The sequence below is a fragment of the Miniopterus schreibersii genome (assembly GCF_964146895.1).
Source record: "Miniopterus schreibersii genome assembly, chromosome: 1".
NCBI lineage: Eukaryota > Metazoa > Chordata > Mammalia > Chiroptera > Miniopteridae > Miniopterus > Miniopterus schreibersii.
The window spans coordinates 66,708,510-66,734,518 of record NC_138101.1 but is presented as its reverse complement, the minus strand read 5'-3'; the positions used below and the strand labels follow the sequence as shown (position 1 = coordinate 66,734,518).

At 44.4% G+C, this 26,009-nt stretch overlaps 1 protein-coding gene across 1 annotated transcript in view; it reads right to left on the bottom strand.

Annotated features, from left to right (window-relative positions):
* Window positions 1-26,009, bottom strand: part of HADH (hydroxyacyl-CoA dehydrogenase) — a 45,703-nt gene that overhangs the window by 5,265 nt on the left and 14,429 nt on the right. Inside the window, exons 2-6 of the mRNA XM_081151237.1 lie at window positions 15,755-15,883; window positions 12,547-12,704; window positions 9,719-9,845; window positions 6,367-6,456; window positions 1,887-1,959 (exon numbers count right to left, since the gene is read on the bottom strand). Of these exons, the coding sequence (XP_081007363.1) occupies window positions 1,887-1,959; window positions 6,367-6,456; window positions 9,719-9,845; window positions 12,547-12,704; window positions 15,755-15,883 (577 nt within the window). The remainder of the gene's footprint in view (window positions 1-1,886; window positions 1,960-6,366; window positions 6,457-9,718; window positions 9,846-12,546; window positions 12,705-15,754; window positions 15,884-26,009) is intronic.

Here is a 26,009-nt window from a genome sequence, read left to right as displayed (position 1 = left end):
CCAGTCTGCGGTATTCTTATTACAGCAGACGGAACTGACCAAGACAGTGCTATACACAGAGTCAGAGTGTCTTCACTGTACGACTCTGCTGCTGGACCCTGAGGCTCCCCCGCTGTGAGGCAGACATAGCACGCACTGTGTCCTCACCACCCAAGACAGCATGACACTTCCAGCAAGCACAGCAGAGAAGACCAGTTAGGAAAGGCTTGAGGCAGTGTGAATGCCTTTGCTGCCTGAAGAGCCTCACTGGGGCAGGCTGACTAGCACAGGGGAGCTAGGGTGACAGGGAGGAATCAAAAGTGACAAGTGAACAGATGTGATAGGCAAGAGAAGGATGATCCAAAACGTCTTCAGGTTTCCAAGTAGAATGGATGCACGTCAGCCAGCCACTCAGCACAGACAAATGGAAACGGGTGGCAGGTGTGGATCTAACACACCTCTGTTGGCTGAAGGAGGGCAGAACCCTGAGGCAGCAGCAGGGACATGGTAAGCAGCCCGACGTGTGCCATGAGGAGTCCAGACCACAGTGTGGCTTGCTGGGATAAAGCCCCCACCCCAGACATGACCCAACTGGCTCTAGAAGCACATGCTCTGGCTCCCAGGCCCCAAGAAGGCTGTGGGGGAGAGGCAGAGGGACAGCAATGACAGGTGCCGAGGGCAGCATCAAAGGCAAACTAAGAGGACCTCCCCCATGGGGTCAGGCCCCCTTCCAGCTTCACCTCACCAGCCACTAGTGGCGGTGAGGGTCAAAGGGATGTATCTGTTCAGAAAAGGACCACTGCTGTGGAATGGGGACAGAGACAAGAAAATGACTTTCAACTTACAATCAGATACATGGCACATTTGCAAATATATCAAAGTGACAGTATGTTCCAGGGAGAAAAACACCATTAGGAGGTGGATCACCCACATGCTATCATCTAACACATCACATTACAAAAATCAACCCTGCCTTTCAAGGTCAGGCAAAACACTTCCCGCTTCCTGAGGTGTAATTAGGCGTGTTTGTTGATAGATAAACACAGAAGTGTTGGTTTGATCTTGGAGTAAAAGTGAGGCAAATGCTCCCCTGAAACAGGGAAAAGTTTTAACATTTAAAGCAGAATTTGAGGAAGCAAATGTGCTTTCATCTCTCTGGAAGAGCTGGTAGAAACGTTTTGTTTCAAAATGACATTCTCAGGAGCAAGCATTTGTGAAGTAATTGAAAACAATTACACTGGCTTTTTACCCCGTCCTATTGAGGCCTCTTTGCCTTTGAAGCTGACATGATAGTTACCTTTCCAGAAATGTGGTGGGGAAAGCAGACAGGAGGATACATGACATTTTATAACCTGGACCAGGTCCAGGTCTTATATTTCTATCAACAAGTGTTGAGGAAACATTTTAGTCTATTCTTAAGGTTAACAAACCCCAACCTGCATCCTGGCATCGTCAGGAGGCCGGACAGGGCTGTCAGAAATGGTCCTCGGCACACGTCAGCCTTGTGACTTACTTCCCATCACACAGCCACAATTTAGAACCTTAAGGAAAACTGAAGGTTACCTAGCCCAGTGATTTTCACATTATTACTCTTTTTCTAAGCAATAAACCCTTTAACCAAAGCAGAGGTCCAGGATATAAATCCAGGCTGGCCATGGAACTGCTTTGGCTGGGACCACAGTGGAGAGTCCCAGAGCCACATCTCAGAGGCCTCATAGGGAACCCAGGGGGTTCTGGGAACACAGTGACAAAGGTGCCAGGGCCCAAGGTGAGGCCGACTTACACAGCTAGAAACGGAAGCTCCTTCCCTGCTCTGCAATGCCTGCCCTCCCTGCAGACCCTGTCTGGGACTCCCAGAGAGCAGTGCCTCCCAGACCTGCTGCTCCCGCCTGGCGCAGGACAGCTACCTCGTTCGTACAGCCGGACGGCTTCCAAGAGGTATGGTATCAGCAGGCGGTTCACAATAAATCCAGGGGTGTCCTGTTTTAGGCGACAGAAAAATAAGACAAGTGAATTTTCATTGAACTTAATCTTTTGTGAAGTCACCAGGTTGCCCCTTCTCACCCTGGATTATGTTACCCATATATATGAAACTACAGATTTTCAAAACTTGTATTATAATAGCAGCACAGCCTTACTTCCACCTTACATGACAATTTATCCAACAATTATAGTACTTAAAAAAAACCACAGATGCCTCCACTGCATGGATCCTGAAATAAAGGCAGGTAAAAGGAGTCATCAGAAGAGCATGGCTTTGGGGGCAGGCGGACCTCGGCTCAAGTTCTAAATACTCTGACCCTGCATCATCCTGAAACTCAGTTTCAACATCCGAAATGGGAGTTATTGTTTCTGTGTGACAAGTTGTGAAGATATATCAGAAAATAGTTTTGCTATGCACATCGCCCTACACTCAAATGGTAGCCCCTTTACTTCTTTCCTCTCCCACATTCCTTTTAGGGATCTAGAAAAAGTAACACTGCCTCAAACAACCCTCCCAGGAGCAGCACTTCTGGGCTACTCAGAATTCCTGGGACATTCAGGATTTTATCCTGCTTGGGCACACAGTGTGAGACTGTCGAGCTGGGAACAGGTTCTGGGACAATCAACCTAAGAAACCGATCACAGGCGTTTCACACAAGCCTCCTAGGACCCATCACCCTGGATGACTCCTTCCACTCTTTCCCGCCACATTGAAACCCTCCTCGTCTCTTCTGAAGACCAAGTATGGGATGCGGATTCACCTACTGATTTCTTTTGGGGGCTGGTGGGGCAGGCAGCAGTGGCAATTTTTGGTGGTATTTATGTGAAGCTGATTCCGTTAAGTAAATGGCGCCCCCTCTGAAGAAAAGGCTGTGATCTCCCTGCAGGCAGAAATCCTCACCCTGGCCCTGAGTTCTATTTCTAACACACATTAGGCAATCGGTAAACACTGAATGAAAGATGCCCAGCCCCTGCACTACTCTTAATGCTCACCCGACTGCATGTGTACACACTGGGCAGCAAAGCCACAGGCTCTGCATCTCCGTTCAAACCATCTCCTACCCCTATCTCCCAGGAACACAGAGGCACAAAAGAGCTTTATCAGTTTAACCAAGATTATATTAATAACATGACTATGATTTTATAACCAGGGCAAAAATGCTTTTCAACTTTGATACGTTTTTATAGAAACTCAAGATAGGGTACCTGTGTACACGAAGCACACCACATACAAGATTAGAAGTCAGAAAGCACCCTGGGAAAAATATCTGCTTCACTTACAATAAACAGAGCTTTTACACAGACAGAGTTAATACTGTCTACGTAAAGAGCTTGAAAACTGCTAAAACTCACAAAATATTTAAACATACTACTAACCAAAAAAGTATTCATTGGAACAAAACAGCATTTTGCCAATACGATTATTGGGAATAGGCTCTTCCCCATTAAAATATTCAGTGCTATTGAGGATGCTGAGACAGACACTCTCATAATGTTAGTAGGATGTAAAGAGACACTGTCCTCGAATAAAGCAATTTAATTTAGTGTAATTATAGAGCTTACATTATCCATGCTCTTTTGTTAATTTATTAAATATACTTTACTGTGCTTACTATGTACCTGGTATTGTTCTAAGTACTTTATAAATATTATTAATTCATGCCCTGGCTGGGTGGTTCAGTTGGTTGGAGCGTCATCTCATACACCAAAAACAGTTGCGGGTTCAATTCAGTCAGGGTACATACCTAGGCTGCAGGTTCGATGCCCGGTTGGGGTGTTTAAGGGAGTCAACCAACTGATGTTTCTCTCTCACATAGATGTTTCTCTCTCTCTCTCTGAAAATCAATAAAAACATATCCTCAGTCAGGATTAAAAATATATGTGTATTAATTTATTTGTTCGTCACATTAACCCTGTGAGACAAGTACTATTAATACCTCTTTGTGAGGCAAAGGAAACTGAGGCACAGAGAGGTTAAGCAACTTGCCCAAGGTTACACAGCTAGTAAGTGCCAGAGAGCCAAGATTTGAACTCAGTCAGGCTGGCTCACAGTCTATGGCCTTAACCTTTTTACACCACACTCTCCCTATGAAGTCTCACTATGAAAACAGACACACTGCAGGCACATGAATCCCATTCTTCTATGTCAAGTGTTGGTAATTACCAATATAATCCTGTAGTCCAAATCCAGGCCCCAGCCTCTTTTGCTTTGTTTTATTTTTATTTTATTATTATTATTTTTAAACATATCTTTATTGATTTCAGAGAGAGGAAAGGAAGGGGGAGAGAGAGCGAGAGAGAGAGAGAGATAGAAACATCAATGATGAGAGAGTCATTGATCGGCTGCCTAGCCCGCAACCCGGGCATGTGCTCTGACCAGGAATCAAACCCCAATCTCCTGGATCCTAGGTCGATGCTCAACCACTGAGCCACGCCCGGCCGGGCCTATTTTAAACATGTTTTTTTATTGATTTCAGAGAGAGAAAGGGAGAGGGAGAGAGAGATGGAAATATCAATGATGAGAGAATCACCAATTGGCTGCCTCCTACACACACCCTTATTGGGGATCGAGCCTGAAACCTGGGCATGTGCCCTGATTGGGAATCGAACTGTGATCTTTTGGTTCATGGGTTGATGCTCAACCACTAAGCCACACCAGCCGGGCCCCAGCCGGTTTTTAAATAAAGATTTATTGGCACCCAGCCTCACTCATCTCAGCAATGTGTTATCTATACTGCTTTCCCGCTACAAGAGTAGGATTGAGAAGCTGCAGAAGAAACCACGTGCCCTAAAATATTCACTGCTGGCCCTTTACATAAAAGCATGCAGACCCCTGTTCTGTATGGCTACTTATATTGTCTGGATGCCTCACTAAGAGCCTGAATAACGGACCCAGAGAGACTCAAGGGAAGTGCTAAGGTCTAGCCTACAGAAAGTGTTCCAGATGATATAACAAAGGTAATTTTATGAGACCAGAGAGTTCCCATGCCTGCATCTACTGTGGCTACCCCAGTGGAAGGACAGATCCTGCTCTCCAGGAGTTAATGATTATGCTGTTGAAGATAATCACTGGCTCGTCCCCACACTTCCACTTATGTTCCTAGCCAGCCTTTGATTTGCCACACACTGTTCTTTCTAACATATTACTACTTCCTGCCACTAACATAGCATACACTGGTAAGAAAGTACAATCACAACATCTGGTTAGTAATGTGATCTTTAAAAAATCCAGATGATTTAAAACCACAAAACTAAACAAACAAAAAATGAGTGTTAAAAAAATGAGAATCACTACACTCCTGGGCTGGGGGACTGGCACATATAGGCCTGCTCTTTCTGGCTCCCGGGGACCATATGGTCAGACGACTCAGACAATTCATGAACAATATGAGTGTGAGTTCAAACTTGAGGATCTTTTAGAAAGCAAAAGTAGGATATGGAAGGAACTACAGTGAGAGAGAAAATTATGGTCAAAAAAGTGAGATATTTATAAAAATTTATAATAGCATTTTGTGACACAACTGCCCCTTTAGAAAAACTGCCAAGTCAGCCCTAGCTGGTTTTCTCAGTGGTTAGAGCATCGGCCTGCAGACTGAAGGGTCCCGGGTTCAATTCTGGCCAAAGGCATGAAACCCAATCAGGGTGCATGCAGGAGGCAACCAGTTGATGTGTCTGTCTCACAGATGTTTCTCTCTCTGTCTCCCTCCCATTCTGTCTGAAAAGCAATGGAAAAAATATCCTCGGGTGAGGGTTAAAAACAAACAAAGAAACAACTGTCGAGTCATGCAGAAGTGTGGTCCTTAAATTTGGGCAGCACTAAAGAACTAAACAAATGGAGAGACTGAAGGTAACCAGAGTGAAGCAGTGGGGAGCAAGTGGGTGGCTTTACAGCTAATAAGTGGGTATCTTAAGAAAGGGGAAAGGCCGAGGCATGCTCTCCATTCTACCACACTCCTCACTGAAAACAAAACAGAACACAGCACTCCACTGAGAAACAGCCTTTCTAACGTGGCCAAGGCGGAGTGCGCTGCTCCTCTCGCATCATCTCCTAACCACGTGTGGTACTCTTGTCAGCAGTGAAGCCCTGGTGTTCTGTTTGGGATGCCCGTGCCCATCAGGCCGTGCCTGACACACAGGGTGGTTCTGGCTCCTGGGGCCCAGAAGCTACAGCTGATGGGGTAACAAAATCAATTTATAGAAACACGGCGGCCACTCATCAACAGTCGGCTGGGCCCCATGATGGCTTCGAGCTAGAAAGGAGGAGCAGCTCACTCTTCACAGCCCATGGACAGGCCTGCAGTATAAGTGCCCCATTTCCTGCATCATTCTACTATGCAAGAATTCCACCTGGAATAAATCAGGTTCCTGGAAAAATCACTGTTTCTCAAGCTACTCATACTCTACCTTGCAAGAAACAGGATGCTTTCCCAGGGTTTTGCTGAAGTCTATCAGAGACTCAAACGTCTTCTGGCTGGTCATTGGTGTTTTAATGACCTGGAAATGCAAAGCGGAGAAGAATTATGACCAAGAGTCAGTAAACAATTTTAACACAATAGTTCAAGAAACATTGACCAAAAGCATCCATACAGGCAGCAAAAAAAAGTTTTTGTTTCAGAATAGAAGGATCTCAGCCAGAAACAAAATGTTTACGAAAATGCCCACTTTAAGACAGTGAAGTACTGCAGAATACACAAGTCAAGGCTTAAAATATAATGTGAGTGTACATGTAGGAGTTTTACAGGCTCTGTCGCTGAGGCAGACCTGGGCTCAAATTGCAACTGCACCACTTGCTGGCCCTGTGGCTCCGCACGTTTTGGGAAATTGAAACAACACTGCCATCACTCTACCTATCTCAAGGAATTGAGGTGAGACTGTATTAGATGAGTAGGTAAGACCTGAGGAGCAGCTCACTCTTCACAGCCCATGGACAGGCCTGCAGTACAAGCGCCCCATTTCCTGCATCATTCTACTATGCAAGAATTCCACCTGGAATAAGTCAGGTTCCTGGAAAAATCACCGTTTCTCAAGCTACTCATACTCTACCTTGCAAGAAACAGGATACTTTCCCAGGGTTTTGCTGAAGTCTATCAGAGACTCAAACTAGCAGGTAGGAAGTGCTCAGTAAGTGCTGGCTTTTGCTGGTGTTTTACTTGCTACTGTTCACTCCCCTTCAGGGAGGTAAATAGAAGTCTACTAGCGTATGATGGCTGCCCTCAAACATTCTGCTTGGGTCCCACCTTCTCTCAGTAGTCAGGAGCCCCAGAATAGTGAGTAATTTGGCCGAGTCACAGGTCTCCTGTGACTCGAGATGAGTTATTTCACCGTTGTGAACAGAAGCCCCAGAGCCCAAAGGCTCTCTCTGCTTCAGAATAGGCTCACCACAGAGGAAGGCTGGGGCTGGCCGCCTGCCAGGCACCTTGGGAAGGCACCCAGAGTCCTCAGGCCTCCTGCAAGGTGCAGTGCAAGGGTCCAGAGGGCTGCCGGGATCCACAGGCGACAGCACCAAGCATCACGCCTGGCAGTCAGCCCTCAGGAAACATTGAGAGAATTTACCTGTAAGGAGTTAGATTTTGGCAAGTATATTTAATTTAAATGACCGTTAAGGAACTTCAATGAGAGGTGAAGCAAACACGCTTGGCTTCTCCATCGGACCCTTTCTATGAGCTTAGGCAAGCCAATCTGACCCTTCGTGCCTCACCGCTCTCCTGTGAAATGGGATAATGATACTTGCCACATCCTCCCTGCTGTGAGAGCGCTGTGCAGCTTAATGAGCTGGTGCCTGTGCAAGATGCAAGGTAATATATAAGTGAAGAGAATGATAGCCATTCCTGTTTCAATGTGCGCGCAGCTTGGGGTGTGGCGGGGTGTGAGGACACTAGGGGAAAGTCAATGAGTGGAAACAGAAAGAACCACCATGAGGATGGGGATGAGGCCCGGGAAGGACCAAGCCAGGCGCTGCTCCGCAGGCATCACCAAATGGCAATCTGAGAGCCATTCCAAAGGAGGTGTCAGAAGTCTCCACCGGAGCTACACAGACGGAGCTGGGGCAAAGGCTGCTCATTATGGAGTTTTAATAATTTGTTGGTTTAAAGTAGAAAATAGTAAAGGTTTTTAAAAGGAGGGCTGGATATTCATTCATTCAACAAATAGCAACATGCTATAGATAAGCTGCTTACAGCTCCAACAGAGTCTGAAAGGGAGATATATATATATATATATATATATATATATATCTCCAGTTCCAAGTAGAAGAGAAGAGCCACTCAGACATATGCGAGAGCTCAAGTTAAAGAATAAACACTGAAGAGAGAAGAGCTCTTTTAGAAAACATTTTCTAGAAAATGCTAACATCTGCTAATAAGCATTAACTGTTAACAACCAACGTGCAACATTTCCAAAGACACAGATGGACATTATCAGATAAATGCGGTTGAAAACAACTTTATTAGAATTCAAAGTAAATCTATAAAATGTGTCTTTATCTCAAAACACATATGTACATGATATAGTAACTAAAGAAAGTAAGCAGTTTGTAAGTATTGAAATGTTAACAATTCCATTCCACTTCTTTAGCTCTTCTCTGCACAGAAGAGGATAGATGTGGTTTTCTCTACTCCCTGCACAGCCCCCCTTTCATTCCTCAACTTCTTCAAAAACAGCCTTAGGGACCTTAGGGAATGGGGTAAATTGGAAGAAGCTGAGGAGCAATGTTGGTAGAGCAGACAGATTCCTATCGCAAGCTAGGTCAGGGTTGTCACTTGAAGAAAAACTGGAGGAAAATAGTCATCGTTACCCTAGAAGCTAATGCTCATGCAGAGATGAGGGGATGAAGGAAGGAAGGGGCCTGGAGGAGAAGGCAGCAGTGGAGAAAACAGACCCTGACACACTCTCTCAGGGAGACCTGCAGGGCTCCGGAGGGCTGCCTGGCTCCACGTCCCCCACACTTCGCACGGCAATAAATCCTCAACCTCACAACAAATGCTACTTTAATAGCGGCTCCTCCTCACATCCTGTAATTAGTCCCCTGTAAAAGGCAAGTTGCCACATCTCAGGTGCCAATTGTCTACTGTGACTCCATCCCCCTTGTCCCCAAGTCTACAAGCAAATAGAAGCAGCCCAACTGGGAAGATGGAGGCAGTCCTCCATGGCCACTTCCTTCCACCTGCGGGGTTATGGTCAGGGGGTTCAAGGCTATCAGGAGCTCTTTAAATAGTTCTGATCACAACACCCAAGAGATGTAGCTCAACCTGGGGGCAACACTGAGGCCCTATTAAATGGGGCCAAATTCAGCCCAGGAACTGTGGATGAGGTGGTGATAGTGGATCTTGTGTGAAACCAGGCCATCTAATAAGAATTCCACTTACAGCCTGGAGCAAACTGACCTCAACAAGACCATTTGAACACGTGTGGCTCTCCCCTGAGTCTCATCAAGCCAGTGGTCTTTAGTGCTCCCTCCCCAGTCAGATGCCTCTCTCCACACTGCCCACCAGCTATGGCACAAACAAGTAACTGACATTCCACAAAGTTAACAACCCTCCTGGACATCACGGGTCAGAACACAGGGCTGTGAAGACACGGAGCACAGAGACCTTCCTTTGGCTCTGAAAGGGGAGACTATGGCCAGAGAGCACAGTACAACAACCTCCCCCCACCCTACCCTCCATTAAAATCCGTACAGTGCAATCCCTGGTGGCAGGGCGGGTGTGAATCAGAGGAACAAAGCCGAGAGCTACAAAGCAAGCAGACACGCACTGACCTCCACGAGCTTCATCATGGGCACTGGATTGAAGAAGTGCAGCCCGGCAAAGCGGTCCTGTCTGGTGGTGGCATTGGCTATGCTAGTGATCTGCAAAGAGGAAGTGTTGCTGGCAAAGATTGTATGTCTGTGGAGAGAAAGATGGTGGATTATCGGAATGAGTCCCATCTTTGGGAACAGTCAGGCCTACTCTGGGGTTCAACACACAAGACAATGCTTCCTGCCCAGATCTGCTGTCCTGACCCCGGAGGAAATCAGAGAAAAGACACTTCTTCATACAAGAAGCTGAAATCAAGTGGCCTGGTTCATTTCATTTTAAAATTTTATATTAATTTAAAAGTTACCTGTTGCAAAGGCATATTATTTGGTAACCTTTCCTTAATTATAGGGAGCAAAATTTCTCCTCTCTACTTGTATTAGTTAATTTTCATGGTATGTGAGAGAAAAAAGGAGGCAACTACTTAACCAGCCTCAATCACAAAATAAAACTCTAAGGGATCAAAGACTAATGAAAGAAAGACGGATGCATCACAGACACCCAAACAAAAAATTGTAAAGAAACGCCTGAATTCTCAACTAAAACCATCAGATAAGAAACATGGATGAAATCTTTTCCCCTCAGGTGAAAAGCTTTACTTCCTCATTGAATAGGAATTCAAATGAAAAGAGAAGAAAACTGCCTTGTCCAAAAGCAGTTCCACAAGGTTACACAAGGAGAACTGGGGAAGAAAAGATACATGTATGTACATGAGAAATGTAGTTCAAGGTATTCTGTTCCTAAAAAAGCAGTACCATCTTCCTTCATAAAACAAAACTAGTTTAAAAATATACATACTGACTTAGACCAAATTTAATTTTTAAGACCCCAATAAAGTGGGGTGCCAAATGAACGACAGGCACATCTTTAAACAGGCAAGACTTCCAGGCTTTCCTATGGCACCACCTTGTGGATAAGTATATGCAAAACAGCCTAATGCTAATTAGAACCATAAAGGCCTGGTCACAGTACAGGAAGGAGAGCAATCCCTTACTGACCAGATTTGGGGGTTCTCACTTACCAAAAAATCAGGGGCAAGTGGGAGGAGGAGCAGAGGAGACAGGAGAAGAAACAGGTAATTTGTAAGGAGGAGAGAAGAGTGAGGTGAAAGGAGAAGCCAGTGTGGTAGGGTGGCTGGCCAAGAGCCAAAGGGAAGATCCTTCGTGTCCTCAGCTCAGGAGAGCGCTTCACTTTTAAGACACTATAGCACCCACCTTTCTCAAACAACTCCCAAGTTAGCCCATTTAAAATCCAGGTAGGGGTTTTCTTTTCTTTTTTTTAAATGACATTTTTAAAGTTTTAAAATTCTAGTTTTCAAAGCTTCTTGCTTTTTGGTCAGCGGAGGAACTAATATAAACCACTGCCCACTACAGAAGGTAAAGAGAAGAAATCCTCTGCAAAAACAGTGAGTGTGGCTGCCACAAACCACACACCCTGAGCCACAGCAGCAGGCACAAGTAGGGGCTGTGACACTGGTATTACAGGACATCTGAAGGGCAACCCACTTGCAAAAAGGGGGAATGAAGATGCACTGACTGCAGAGCATGTTTTGTGAAAGGATGAAGTCACAACAGAGCCCAGTCCCAAGTGTCCCCAACCTAGGGCACTCCCAGCACACATTTTACCAGGAGGGGAAAATGTCTCCTTCCAAGGGACCTCTACATACCCTTCTCCCAATTGATGGAGCTGGCTGTGCTCCTAACAGCATCTCACATGCCTTCTTCCAACACAAACACAATGTGCTGACTTATTAAATACACAGGGTTGTCTTACCTTCCACAGAAAGTACACCCACACATTTTCCTTGAAACACTTGACTTTCTTGGGCTATCTTTTGTTTCTCCCTTTCTGACACTCGGGTACCAAAAAAACCTTCTTTTCTCTTGAATGTACTAATAAAAAACCAACAGCACAAGCCTAATGATCATTAGCAATGCCTGCAGGCCTTTAGTGTGGAAGAGACAATAGAGGGTGGTGGGGACTGTGGTGGATCAAAGTCCATGAGTGCTGGTATGCAAGGGTCTCTAGCTACTGCTCACTGGTGGCTGCCTAAGAATTACTTTTGTCATATAATCTTATTCTGACTTTCAGTTCCAACCAAGAACAACATGAATGAGTCAGTCAGGTGTTACAGTCACCAAAAGCCAAGTCAAGCAAAACAGTGGGCTCCAGATTCTGAGAACGTGAGCTGCATGTGTGCACGAGCTTGCTGACTGTGCACAGAACCCTGAGCCCCAGGTACCCACATGCCTGACCAGCATGGGGCTGGCTGTCGTCTCCCACCCTTTGCCAGAAGCCTGGTTAGAATTTAATGCTCACAAAGCTTTCGATTTAACACAGATAAAGCTCAAAAGAGGAGAGTTCTGGGGAACTTCGTGTAGACAGAGGCATCTCCTTCATGTACACCATTCTGTTTGTTCCACTCAAATAAGGGAGGCACATGAAACTGCTCTGAGGTTCCTCAGCAAATGCTAAAGGTCATGACCAAGCCTCCTCCACCCTCTGGCCTGGGAGGGCCCATGACCCCGATGCTGCAAGAGACAGAGGCCTGGCCCTGGATGGGCCCTCCATTTACCACAGGAAATTCCACCCTTGTCTGGGGACCAGAATCAGATCAGAGCAGCCAAAGCCTCTGGAGGCAAACTGGGAGTGGTAGATGGAGAACGTGGGAAATAGTAGTGGGCTATAGAAGGGGAAGTGGGCCTAATGTCAGGAGCCACCTTCCTGGGAGCAAAGCCTGAAGTCGGAGAGGGAGCCCTTAGACCCAACAAGAATGTCAGGGGCCACGTACTCGGGGGCAAACTTGTCCAGCCTCTTGAAGAGCTCATTCTTCACCTTCAGATTCTCCACAATGGCTTCCACCACCAGATCAGTGCTGTGGACTACAGACGCCGCGTCTGAGTTGGTCGATATGTTGCTCAGGGTCTTCTCCACAAACTCACTGCCTGCCTATTGCAGGGGAAGAAAGGAGAACATTCAGTGAGCTCACCAGAAAACAGTGTGTGATTGGCTGCTAAGGCGAAGGAAAGAGGAGGGTGAGAACAGGCCTGCACACCCAGACACGACTTGAATGCACCCTAAGGTTCTGAGAAATAGAACTCCCTATGCTCCTGCTTAGGGACAACAGCATCTCCACTCATGTTAGACACCACAGCAGGAATTCAGCTTGTGAACAACCGCAACTGTTGGTCAACTATCACTGTTGTGTATAGATCGTAATCTTCCAAGCTTTTAGCCAGCTCTGCTCCGGTGACTAAGCTGTATGTTCACAGCACCAGTACTGGCCTGCTGTATGTTCCCAGAGTGACAGGTTGCCCTGGTCTGGCCCACGGAGCCTGTAATCTGTCCTTCCAAGAAAGGATGAAAGCTTAGCTCAGGACCATCCATTAGTCTGGGAGGTGGTACTGACTATTCCCTTCTCACAGGAGGTAGGGAAGAGCTGAGTAAGGGCAATAGAGAGGGTAAGAAAGCCAAACTCAGCAGTCATTCATCAAATGATAATCGTGCATCATGGGCCAGCAACTGGTGTTTCAAAACATGCCAGATAAGGCCTCTGCTCAAAGAGCTTCAAGTCCCATGTTTTCTCACTTTGACTCCAGGTTTCCATACACAGACCTCAGAGCAGGAACAGACAGTTCCTTTATCATTTGCCATTTGGTTTCAAGATGTAATTTGCCCCTGGGCATCAAAATGGTCATAATCAGCAAAGGCTCCCAAATCCTCATGAAGAACCAACTATCCGAACTGTTCAACAGAAACATAATGTGAGAGGGCAGGTAATTTTAAAATTTCTATTGGCTGCTTTTTATAAACCGAAAACAGGCAAAATTTTTATTGAATCCAATATATCTAAGATACTATCATTTCAAATGTAATCAATACTTTTAAAATTTAGACTTTTATATTCTTTCTTTTTCTACTGAGTCTTTGAAATCTGTTTCAAAGTGTTTTACACTTTCAGCATAACTCAATTTGGACCAGCCACATGCCAAGTGCTTGAAAGCCACTTGTAGTTAATGCCACTGTACTGGTCAGCACAGAGCTAGGTCAATACAGTACCCCAACCAGACAGGCTGAAGATGACACATCCCTCCTCAGAGCATGTCCCTGGCAGAGGTGAGGAACTTCACGAGACTGGACTCCTGAGGAGTGACTCTTCAGGAGCTCAGCCACTTGGGCACAGGGGCATCTATTCACAAGCAGGACGGGGCCAAAGTCTCTACCCACGGGGGACAGACTGCAGAAGTCTGCAGAGTAAACAAGTGAAAAATGCAGGTTATCTGGGTTCAGACTCACTCTGAAACTATATCCACCCCTGTCCCTCTGATTTTTAAAATGTGATTAGATATTAAGAAACTGCAAACCCAAAACATGAGATACCACTTGTATACCTCCAATGATGGCTTTTATGGATTAAAAAAAAGGAAAGTAACAAGTGCTGGCCAGGATGTAGAGTACCTGGAACCTCCACACTGTCGGTAGAAATGTAAAATAGTGCAGCCACTGTGGAAACCAGCTGGGTGGTTCCTCGAAAAACAACACATAGGACTGCCACATAGCCCAGCAATATGAACTAAAAGGACTAAAAGAGGGACTTTTGTTCACTGTAGCATTATTCATAATAGCCAAAAGGTGAAAATAACCAAGTATCCACTGACAGATGGATAAACAAAACGTGGTATACACATATAATGGAATATTATTCAGTCATAAAAAGGAATGAAGTTCATGGGTGAGCCCTGAAGAATTATACTAAATGAAAGAAATCAGTCAAAAAAAGACAAATATTGTACACTTTCACTTATACGAATGAGGTCCCTAGAATAGGCAAATTCAGAGAGACAGAAAGGTTAAAGGTTAAGAGGGACTGGGGGGAGAAGGGAACAGGGAATTATTGTTTAATGGGTACAGTTTTTGTTTTGACAGATGAAAAAGTTTCACAAACAGCAGTAATGGTTGTACAACAGTGTGAATGTAATCAAAGTCACTGAGTTAAAATGGTTAAAATGGCAAATTTTATCTTATATATATATTTTACCACAATAAAAAACTTTTCTTTTAATCCTTACCCGAGGAAAGGAGGAGGAGTGGAGAGAGAGAAACATGGATGTGAGACAGAAATCAATCAATTGCCTCCCGAACAGGGATGAAACCCGCAATCTAGGTACTTGCCCTGACAGGAAACCAAACCTGCAACCTTTTTTGGTGTAGGGGACGATGCTCCAACCAACTAAGCCACCCAGCCAGGGCAATAAACAGATTTTTAAAGGGACCTAGATATATCCCTGTGGATACAACAAAAACCCCACCTGCACTCTTCTCTGCCTATATATGGAGAATTTCCATTCAAGCCTCAAGGAAATCAATCTCAAGCAATTTTAACAAGGTGACAAAGGTAAGCAAAAATTCACTGGGGTGACTTACAGTACTTCTAATTATTTGTGAAGGTCCAATGCAAAGGAGTCAGTAAACCAGAGCTCCCGACCTTCCAGGAGTTGAAGTTCTCGAACTTCTTCTACTGCTGGAAAGTGACAATGACTCACTCTGCATTTTCCTCTCTAGCAAGTGCACCAGTAACAGGCATAGATGTTACCTAAGCAATTGAGAGTTTCTATCTAAATACAGCATTTATGGTATTATTCTCTTTTTAACTTGCAAGTACAAAAATTATCTTCCTGTTTCTCCCTCATCCATCCTTCTAACAAAATAGGTGTCATTCCATCCCAAACTCTCTGTGGACAGAATGAGTTCATTACCTGCAGAAACTTTCTCCTCAACCTTAAATCCTACCCAACAATGTGGTTATTTACTTCTCTTGTTTTCTAACCAGTCTCTCCTGTATGTTTAGTGTTAATGTTATTATTCTGGTCTAAAGTTATGGAGAAATGCATTTTATATAAACAAACTGAAAAAGTAAGCAAAGCCCAGTACCCCCTCCCCCCAAGAATGTGAAGTGGTCAAAGGACTGGTCTTGAGGACACACTGAGACAAGAAATTACCTTGGGGTTTTCTGCAAACTTCTTCTTGGCTATTTTCTTAAGGCTTTCCTCAATTCCCTTTTTGGATTTTGCCAGGATGTCATCTGCCTGGTCCACCAACACTACTGTGTGGCCAGTTGCTGCAGCGACCTAAAGCAAAAAAATAATAATAATTTTGTTTAGAGAAAAAAAAAGACAATATAAAAGTTAAAACCCTTTATGTGAATGATGACCAATTCTCAAAACCCGTGGTCTAAATCAGAATTCCAAAGTCCACATTGCAACTGCTTCCTGCACTGCCCTGTACAACATGAAAGCCACTAGTGACATGTTGCTACTAAAATTAATTGAAATTAATTAAAATTAAAAATTTAGTTCCTCTAAAGTATATGATTGTCTAACCACTATGCTGTATATCTGAAACTAACACAAAATAATATTGAATGTAAACTGTAACTGAAAAAAATTTGTTTTAAAAATTTAGTTCCTCAGCTGCACTAGCCATATTCCAAGTGCTCGATGCCGGTTCAACTGCCAACCCTCCTCAGAGCTAGAGGCCTGGTGCAGTGCTCCAGTGCAGTGCCGGGTGCAGCGTAGGCTTCCGGGCTTCTCTTCTGCAGTCCTTAAATCACCAAGAGGTAAGACTTTAAACCCTAATAACGGTGCAAAAAGACTCTTGTCCCCAAGGGATATTTAGTGACAACACTCCCACTTAGGAAGTCAATTCTCCTCCCTTCCCCATGCCTACCCTAGAGGAATCCTGAGGGCACTTTAGTGAAGCTGCCACAAGTTTGAATGTAACCAGCTTAGTTTAGCCACAGTCCCTGTCATTATAGTTTGCTCATAGCTTTGGCCAAGTCTGTGGAATAGTTGGTGTGGCTAAAAACAGATCTGGTCACATTAGAGGCAGGTGTTGTAAGTGAATTAGTTCAAGTCATAAGTAAGAGGACACATGTGACCTAATGCAAACATGAATGACACAGAGAGAAGCCCTGCAGAACCACTGCTCAGAGAGTCTGAGGCACCAAGACTGCCTAGGAGAGGGGCAGGTCAGCAAGAATGAACCTGCCCAGAGGTGACAGTAAAAGTACAGCTGGCCCTTGAACACACAGGTTTAAACTGCGCAGGTGCCCTAGCAGGTTTGGCTCAGTGGTTAGAGCACTGGCCCATGGACTGAAGGGTCCCAGATTCAATTCCAGCCAAGGCCACATACCTTGGTTGCACGATCCATCCCCAGTCCTGTTTGGTGTGGGTCTGGGAGGCAACCAATCGATGTCTCTCTCTTACATCGATGTTTCTCTCTCTATCTTTCTCTCCACCCCACCCCCCGCCCCCTTCCACTCTCTCTGAAAAGCAATGGAAAAAACATCCTTGGGTGAGGATTTAAATAAATAAATAAATAAATAGATAGATAAATAAATAGATAAATGCACAGGTCTACTTTATATGTCGATTTTTCTCAATAAATACTGCAAATGTATTTTCTCTTCCTTATGACTTTCTTAATAACACTTTTCTATAGTTTATTTATTGTAATAATACAGTATATAATATACAAAATATGTGTCAATCGACTGTTTATATGTTATTGGTCAGGCTGCCAGTCAACAGTGGGCTATTGGTAGTCAAGTTTTTTTTGGGGAGTCAAAGTTATACATGGATCTCTATGCCAGGGGTGACAGTCAGTGACTCTAACCCCCACATTGTTTAAGGGTCAACTGTATGTAATTCTAAACCATTATCAGATGTAAGATTTGTGAAAACAGGCAACTAAAACTCAAAGAAAACACCAAAAAGGAAAAAAAGAAACAGAAGAGCAAAACTCAAAGGCAAAGAGGTTCAAATGCCAAAAACAGATTTCTAAAGAATACTTTTAAAAATGGTAAGACAGGTTTTCAATGGAAGTTAATTACAATTCCCCCACTACCTTCCCACCCCCGCTTCTCCCCAGAAAGCTGCAAGTCTGTGCCTGTGGGACCTGAAGACAGTATCAGTATTGACATGCCAATGCCTCCAAGCCCACCTAGGAACCAAGAAAAGGAAGTGCTGCCAGTACCAGACAGTCTGATAACCCCAGCAAGGCAAGAGGGTGAATGAGTCATCTAGATGAAAGGTTAGAGGCAGGCAGGCTACTTGCTCTCTGGGCAGAAGCCTAGGCTGCAGGCAGGCAGGCAGGCAGCACCGTCAAAGTAAAACCATGTCCAGAAAGCAAAACACTCATGGATCCAGACCATGGTTTTCCCTAAGCAATGACAGCAAGGCCCATCTAGCCAACACCTAATCACTGGACACAAATGTGGACCTCCAATCCAATAAATTCAAAGTAAAAAGTAAGAGCAACTTTAGAAACTGCAGAAAAGACAACACAGCAGGCCTGAGACTGTCCACGCCCTTGGCTGGCATCTGGAAACTCAAACTTGGAGAGGGCTCCCACCATTCCCTGATAAGAAGGGCTTGCTGCACCTGGATGCTCTGAAACATGGTTTATGCTGAACGCTGCTTTCTTTCTGGGCTAGGAATTCTGGTGTTTGTTAAGCAGAGGATGCCTATGTGACCAGCCCCAATAAAAACCCTGGGCTCTGAATCTCTAATGAATGCCCCTGGTGACATTTCACACATGCTGTCACAACTTGTTGCTGGAAAAATTGTGTCCTGCGTGACTCCACTGGAAGAGGACTCTGGAAGCGTGAGCCTGGTCACCTCCAGACTTTATCCCATGAGCCTTTTCCCTTTGCTGATTTTGCTTTGTATCCTTTTGCTGTAACAAATTATAGCGATGAGCAACTACAGTCATCCCTGGGTCTCTGGTATCCATGAGAGGATTGGTTCCAGGACCCCCTGTATCTACCAAAATGCACAGATGCTGAAGTCTCTCATATAAAATGACGGAGCATTTGCATAGAACCTATACATACCCTCCGGCATACTTTAAATTCTCTCTGGATTACTTATAATACCTAATACAATTAAAATGCTATGTAAATAGTTGTTATACTGTATTATTTAGGGATCATATTCTGGATTTTTTTTTTTTCTGAAAATTTTTCTTTAAATTGATTTCAGAGAGGGAGGAAGGGAGAGGGAGAGATAGAAACATCAATGATGAGAGAGTCATTGATCGGCTGCCTCCTGCACACCCTCTACTGAGGATGGAGCCCGAAACCCGAGCATGTGCCCTGACCAGGAATTGAACCTTGATCTCCTGGATCATAGGTTGATGTTCAACCACTAAGCCATGCTGGCCAGGCTTTCTGAATATTTTTGCTCTGCGGTTGGTTAAATCTGCAAGTGCACAATCAGCAGATATGGAGGGCAGGCTGTATAGGCTCAGTACTGTGAGCTCTTCTAGTAAATCACCAAACCTGGGGGGAGGGGTGTTGGTGGGGAACCCTGACACAGAAACTGAGAAAATAAATCTCAGATTCCAGGTGGAGCTGGTGATGAAATGGAACTGCTTTGAGACAGGAACCCCTGAGGAGCAGCAGCTGAAGGCAGGCTGGGTGGCCACTGACTGTACATCCTCTGCAAGGCTGGCAAACCTGCCACTTGTGTTTTGGCTCCTGTTTTCTGACAGTCCCACTGGAACAACACAAGTGATTTTTACTTTGTTCCTTTTAACCTCTGACCTAGATCATCCTGGCTAGGCCAGACATAATTCCTCTGCTTCCTAGCTGCCTGGGTCCCAACCACTTTCCCCCACTTCACCTCCAGCAGGCATTGCTCAGGCTTTTTTGCTCCTCAGGGTGTTGGGGGGTAGAGGGAATTCAAGTACATTTGGCACAAGATGGAGCCAAAGCTGAAAGAAACGGGGGGTGGGAGGGGGAGAGAGGGCAGTGTCCTTTTACTTTACTTAGAGACTTTGTAATTTCACTTAGAAAATACGAAAAACCAACATTGTCAAATAAAATAAAAACGGCCATGGTGAAGATCCTATCAGGCAGCAGACCTCAGAAGGCTGGACAATGGGCCAGCTCACCAAGTAATAAAGTATTAACCTTAAAGAGGGGGCAGAACAAGCAAGGGAAGTGATATTGCACCTTTTTTTCTAGAAAGTCACTTTCAAAGTTATCATCATCCTGTTTGATTGTGACAGTCACAGGACATGTTTGTTCTTGCAGATGAGCCATGATGTTACTGTTTTTAAAAGTATAAGCAGAAACAAACCTGAAATATTCAAGTAAACCAAGAGACATTATAAAAACAATAAAATTCAACCAGGAAAAACCATGGCCGAAAACATTTCAGACTAAACGCTGACTCTCCACTCCTATCCAAAGTCCTTCTGATAAACTGCCCCCACCTCCTGCAAGACTGGGCCATTCCGTCACTACTTGGCTTCACCCTGGGTCTGAATGAGCACACTACAGGCAACACACATATGTAGACAGTGGCCAAAACACAACTATTAATTCAAGGTAACCTTCAAGAGAGCAAAGTGCACATGTCAGATGACCACATGAAAGTCAGGGAATATGTGGATATTTGTTAATTTTCCCCTCTCACCCAGAAGAGGTATACTCAGGGGCCAAATCTAACAGAGAGGAGATGACAGATTTTTTTTCCCCCCATGTGTCAGTGATCACATTCTAGTTCTGCAAAACTTCCCTAAGCGGCAGGCACAGTGCCTCACTGGTGGAACTGCTCTTGTGGAACTTAGTTCAATGTTTCTCCCTACCTCAAATCACTAGAGCACTTTCTACAAATTTGGACTCTCCAACATGTCTGAACTGGTATTTCTGGTCTAGTGAAAAGGCAACACCTGTATGCTCTAAATGGTTATTCCTGGCAGGTTTTTAAAAAATTTTTTTGTAAACACTTTCTACTTTAGCTTTTCTTTCCTTGGTTAATAATTCACAAAGCTTCAGGAAAATACAAAGGAAATCTTATGGTGTAGTTATGCAAAGACACAGAAAAAGGACACACGTTTCAACCCAAAATGGATATGGTTGGTCTGAATGGAGAAAATACAGGAGAAAAAGAGAAATTTTGGGGGTTGAGGGGAGGCAGAAGAGGGTATAGGTATAGGTATAAATGATGATGGAAGGAGATTTGATCTGGGGTGGTGAACACACAATACAATATACAGATGATGTATTACTGAACTGCACACCTGAAATCTATGAAATTTTATTAACCAATGTCGCCCCAATAAATTCAATAAAAAAGAAAAAACAGAAATTTTAACTCTCCTTCATCATTTTACAGTGAAGCACTGTTGTGCAGGCCAAAATTTACTGCATAGCAATAAACTACCATTACAGCATAACTCCAAGTGATTTCAAGTTACAGCAGCATTTCCATTCCACCCACCTGCAGAGAGCAACCCAACTTAGTGCTCAAGTTCCTTGCAATCATTTATTGCAAGCATACCCTAGGGACACAAGGCTGGCAACTTCATCCTTGCAAACCCCAGTGCTGGGCCCACAGTGAGCACTCATTGCAGTTGCTAAATGCTGATGAATGAAGCACATCCAGCTCACTGCCTGGGACATGTTAGATGCTTAATAAGATATCCATAGGATTAGGGGGTCCAATGTCGGGGTTGGTATTCCTCTTCTGCTGGTGTGTCTCAATGGCCTACCAGAGATGGATTCAGAACGCAAGCTGCCTGTCCCTTCCCCTCACACAATCCACGTCAGAACCTAACAGCTGTGTGACCCTTGTCCCAGGCTGGGTAGGCAGCCACAGGCTACGTAAAGGCCATCTCATTTCTTTCTGAATTATTAATACAATTGTCTTATTTCTCCCCAAGAGCTGGGAGGGCTTATAGAGGCAGCAGTCTCTATCTACCCTCAACAAACAGAAAGAACATAAGCCTTTAAAAAGAAAAAAAAGCCAAATGAAACAAAATAAGAAGTGTTCTGTACTGAGTACCTACTGTGGGCCAGGCACATATTTGTATATCCCAAGACTATTTCTGATCAATCCAACAGCCCTGCTAAGGAAGACATTATCCCTGCTTTACAAAGGAAGAAAGAGAATTAGAGAGGTGGGGTCACTCGCCCAAGGTCACTCAGCTGTGAGGCTGTGCAGCCAGGTCCCAAGACTGCCTGGCTCGGGAACTTGTCTTCCCGCAACCTAGTTAGAGGAGTGCAGGAATGCTACTGTATTTGCTGAGACAACCAGATTTCAATAGACAACAATAATAAAATGCCACCTTACAAAAATTTCCTGTTACTGATATTTTTTGTATTCTTTTTCCCCACCTGAGTAACTATGACGGACTCAGTGATAGTAACAATAAAAATTCCTCCTAAATACCTGCATGTCAGTTCTTCCCAAAACTAAAGTCCTAACTAATACACCTCCACAGTCCTTCAGCTTCTTTTTGACCTTAAATCTCTTTTCCATCTAACTCTCCCTTTCTTCATTTTTTCTTTTAAGAATTATCCCTAATTGGTGCTGAGACCAACCTCATCCCTATGAAAGATATGGTGGTTCATAACTATAGGTTTCTAGCTACTGCTCCCGATTAAGATCAGGAGTCCTTCGAGTGGTTAGGTATTTTCCTGGCTTTTGCCTACATGTTGATTTGAAGGCTAAGAACAGAACAAGAAGTACTGTGTTTTTCTTCGAAGCCAAGTACTTGTACTGGGGTATACAAACCATCTGGACAGTGGGTGAAAGCCTTTGAACATTTTGGGTGAAACTGCAGATTATTAAAAAATGCTTTCCACCAAATGATCAAAGGTCACTAGCAAAACACTTGTCTTCTGGGAGGTAAGCACTTTGATCTTCTATCCCAACACCAGTGCTCCCCTAAGGATGATGGGGAACTACCATTTAGAGCGCAATGGCGGGCCTTCGCTACATTCATTCCTTCTTTAACTGCCTATGGACTCGACAGCTGTGCTGTGCCTGTTCCAGGCCCTGGGATAGGTGGTGAACAATACAAAGCCCTGGCTCTCAGACAGCTTTCACTCCCCCTAAATGATCACATTTGATATTCATATAACCTTTGGGGGAGGCACTGTCACAGCAAATGGAGTCTGGATATGAATGGGACTTAAAGCTAGGGCTGTATCCAGAGCTCCCATGCTGGCTGTTCCTGACCCCAAAGTGCATGGCTGGGTCTAAGGGAACAATCTGAGACAGTTCTGAGCTGGGGAAGGCCAGACTCGGGAGCCGTCTGCAGCCTGAGTGACAGGAAATGCTCCCCTAACCTCTGAGGGCAGTACTATCTGTAAAATGAAGTGATAGGGTTGCTGGGAGGATTAAATGAGTTAATGCATGTTAAACACCCAGAACAGTGATGGGCGAGTTATCACAACAGCTTGTTACTTGTATTCTATGCAGTCCCCTTCCTGCTTTTGCAAGGGTCTGAGGCCTAACACTGGGTCCAGGCACAGCCTCCTAAAATGAATTATTTTATTCTGATTTTGAGCTTACATCTCTGATCCCAAGACTGGTTCCCTTTCTGGTTTCACTTTCAGGTTTTCCCTTCTACATCCTTCCATTTTTACAAACAGGCTGGGATGGCTCTTCATTAAAAAGAAAGAGAAGCGGGGGTCGGGGGGGCACAAATATCCCTAGCCACCTGAAGCTGGCCTTCGCTTTACCACCAAGTCCTTCAGTTCCTGGGTTGCACAGTGGTGTGTGGAGCACAAGTTCCAGAACCAGCCTTTCTAGGCTTAAACCTGGGCTTAGCGACTTACTATGTGACCTTGTGCAAGTGATACAGCCTCTCTATCTATGGTTTCCTGATCCCATCTCACAGGTTTGCTGTGAGGATTAAATAAGTTAATGGACTGATGTGCTCAGACCAATGGCGGGTACATGAAGATGCACAGTGCTTGTGAGCTGATGCTCCTGCCACTACATTAGGTGCCTCCACTCTCTCCTGAGCCATGCAATTCACAAGCCCTAGCAACATGGTTCCTCCACCACCACTGCTGGCTGCAATCACAGGTCACTTTTCACCAGTCTTCTGACTGCTAGAGCCAATGCCTCCTCCTTTCAGCTCCACCTTGTAGAGCCTGCACACTGCCAACTAGGGCTTCCTTTCTGAAGCACTCTACAACTTCTTATCTCTATTTCTTATCTCTGTCTAATCATTTGAGTCATATGAACTGACTTCTCTTAATCTCAGCCTCTAAACAAAGGCACCCTTCAAGGTTCTGCTTTCAATATTCTTTCCTTCTGTTTCTACACCCTTTCCTTCTGGAATCTCAATCACCCTCATAATTCCAACTGCGCCTGAAGTCATCATCTCGACCCTGAAACCAGTTCTTCTGACCTTCATTATTGGTACCTCTTTTATGAGGGGTACAATCTGGCTGAACACTTTCCTTTAACTTCACCCTTACTGTTCAAAGAAACTCTATCCAGTATTCAAGGCCCATTTCAAATGCTATACTCTCCAATGAAGCTTTTTTGTTTTTAAATGTATTCTTTCCCCTTTTGAAACTTCAGGGCTAGATTTTTACTGCTCTTATTATGCTACTTTATACCAAAGTAAACTGTGTCATTTGGATCTTTGTCTAACAATCTCTGCTCTTAGATTTAAAATCCTGTAATGGCAGAAACTGATTTGGTCTTTGTATCCCCTAGTACTTATCACATGCCTTGCACATGATGGTTGTCCAATAAATAAGTGCTAAACACAAAATGCTGCGGAGCCTGTGCTCTTCTCCAACCACACTGTATCTCTCCCCTTCAGAGCTAGTTCATGGCTCCACGCCCCTGCCTAAGTGGTTTCCACCACCAGGAAGCTCCTTCTCCCTCACTGCTGCCTGGGGGACTCCAGCTCATCCTTCATAATCCAACACCAGCTATCTCTGCTTTAGTGAAAACTCTCCCAACCTCTGGTAGAGGTGGTCACTTCCTCTTGTGCCTCTACTAATTTACAGATATAGCAGATCTTTCACACAGGACTTCAAACACTGAAAGAAAATAACAAGAGTGTGAAGCTGGCCCAACTGACTTGGCTCAGTGGTGGAGCAACGACGTAGGATTCAGGAGATCACAGTTTGATTCCCGGTCAGGGCACACGCCTAGGTTGCAGGCTTGATCCCCAGTATCAGTGTGTAGGAGGCAGCCAATCAATGACTCTCATCACTGATGTTTCTATCTTTCTCTCCCTCTCCCTTCCTCTCTCTGAAAAATCAATAAAAGTATATTTTTTTTAAAAAAGAAAAAAAAGGGCATGGAATTGGTGTGAGCCACCAAAGGCCACTCAGTTATGTAATAATGGTGGCCCAAACCCCAGGATGTGAACAAAAAAAGCTATTTCATGTTGTAAAAATCTCACAAAACTCAGCAAAAAGGTCACCAACCAGTATGTAGGAGAAATTCCAGGTAATAAAGAGGAAAAAGATGGAAAAGTGACCAACACCAACTTGTGACGATGAACTGAAGCCAACGCCTGGAAGCCTTTCCAAAATAGCTGCTGCCTCATCCACTTCAGAGTCTGAAGTTGCTGTTACCACAAGTCCCAATGCGGTGTGGTTCTGGCACACCCCCACCTACAGCCCCCCAGAATTTCCAGTAAATATACACATCATATACATATATGTAGTACAATATCCACATCTTCTTTTACATATACTTTTTAATGCACCATAAGAAGATATGTCCTATATGTCATTTCTTAAGTGTTTAAAAGCTTTACCTTAAGGTATTTAAACCACCAAAACTTTCATCTATACCCAGTAAATCCCAAATACGACAGGTGGGCAACCTGGCCTTTATTACAACTGGTTGTTCATATTTACATCTCTTCCTCTGGACAGCGAGCTCCCCAGGAGCAGCAAACACATTTTACCTTTCACCCAGCCCCATGTCTAGCACATGGGAGACCCTTAATATTCATGAAACGAATACATGAATAACAGACCTGTTTTTTTAAAAGCCTGAATGTGTAAATTATTTTAGGAATAAGTTCTTAAGAAATATTTTTACATAACCCTCAAATTATTTTAGATTTATGAAAAATTACATTATTAGTTTGAAAAGGATAGGAGAAAAGAGTTAATAACCACAGTCTTTAGTTAATTACCAAGTGAAAAAAAATGCTACACAAGTCTTGCTATTTTGGTGAGCAGATTAACCAATTTTGGGCCCAGTTGGTTGAGATGCCAGGCAAACGGGAAACTGGAGCCAACCACTGTGCAGTATGACCACCCGAGTCTTCAAAAACAGATTAATGCTTAGTTTCCTCCAGGAGGAGAATATGTCCCACACCTTTTATCCAAGGGGCTGTGGGCAAGGCCGGAGGCATGCCGACCCTGCGTTTGTGCCCCTCTCTGAGGATCACATGTGTGAACCCGGTCTAGGA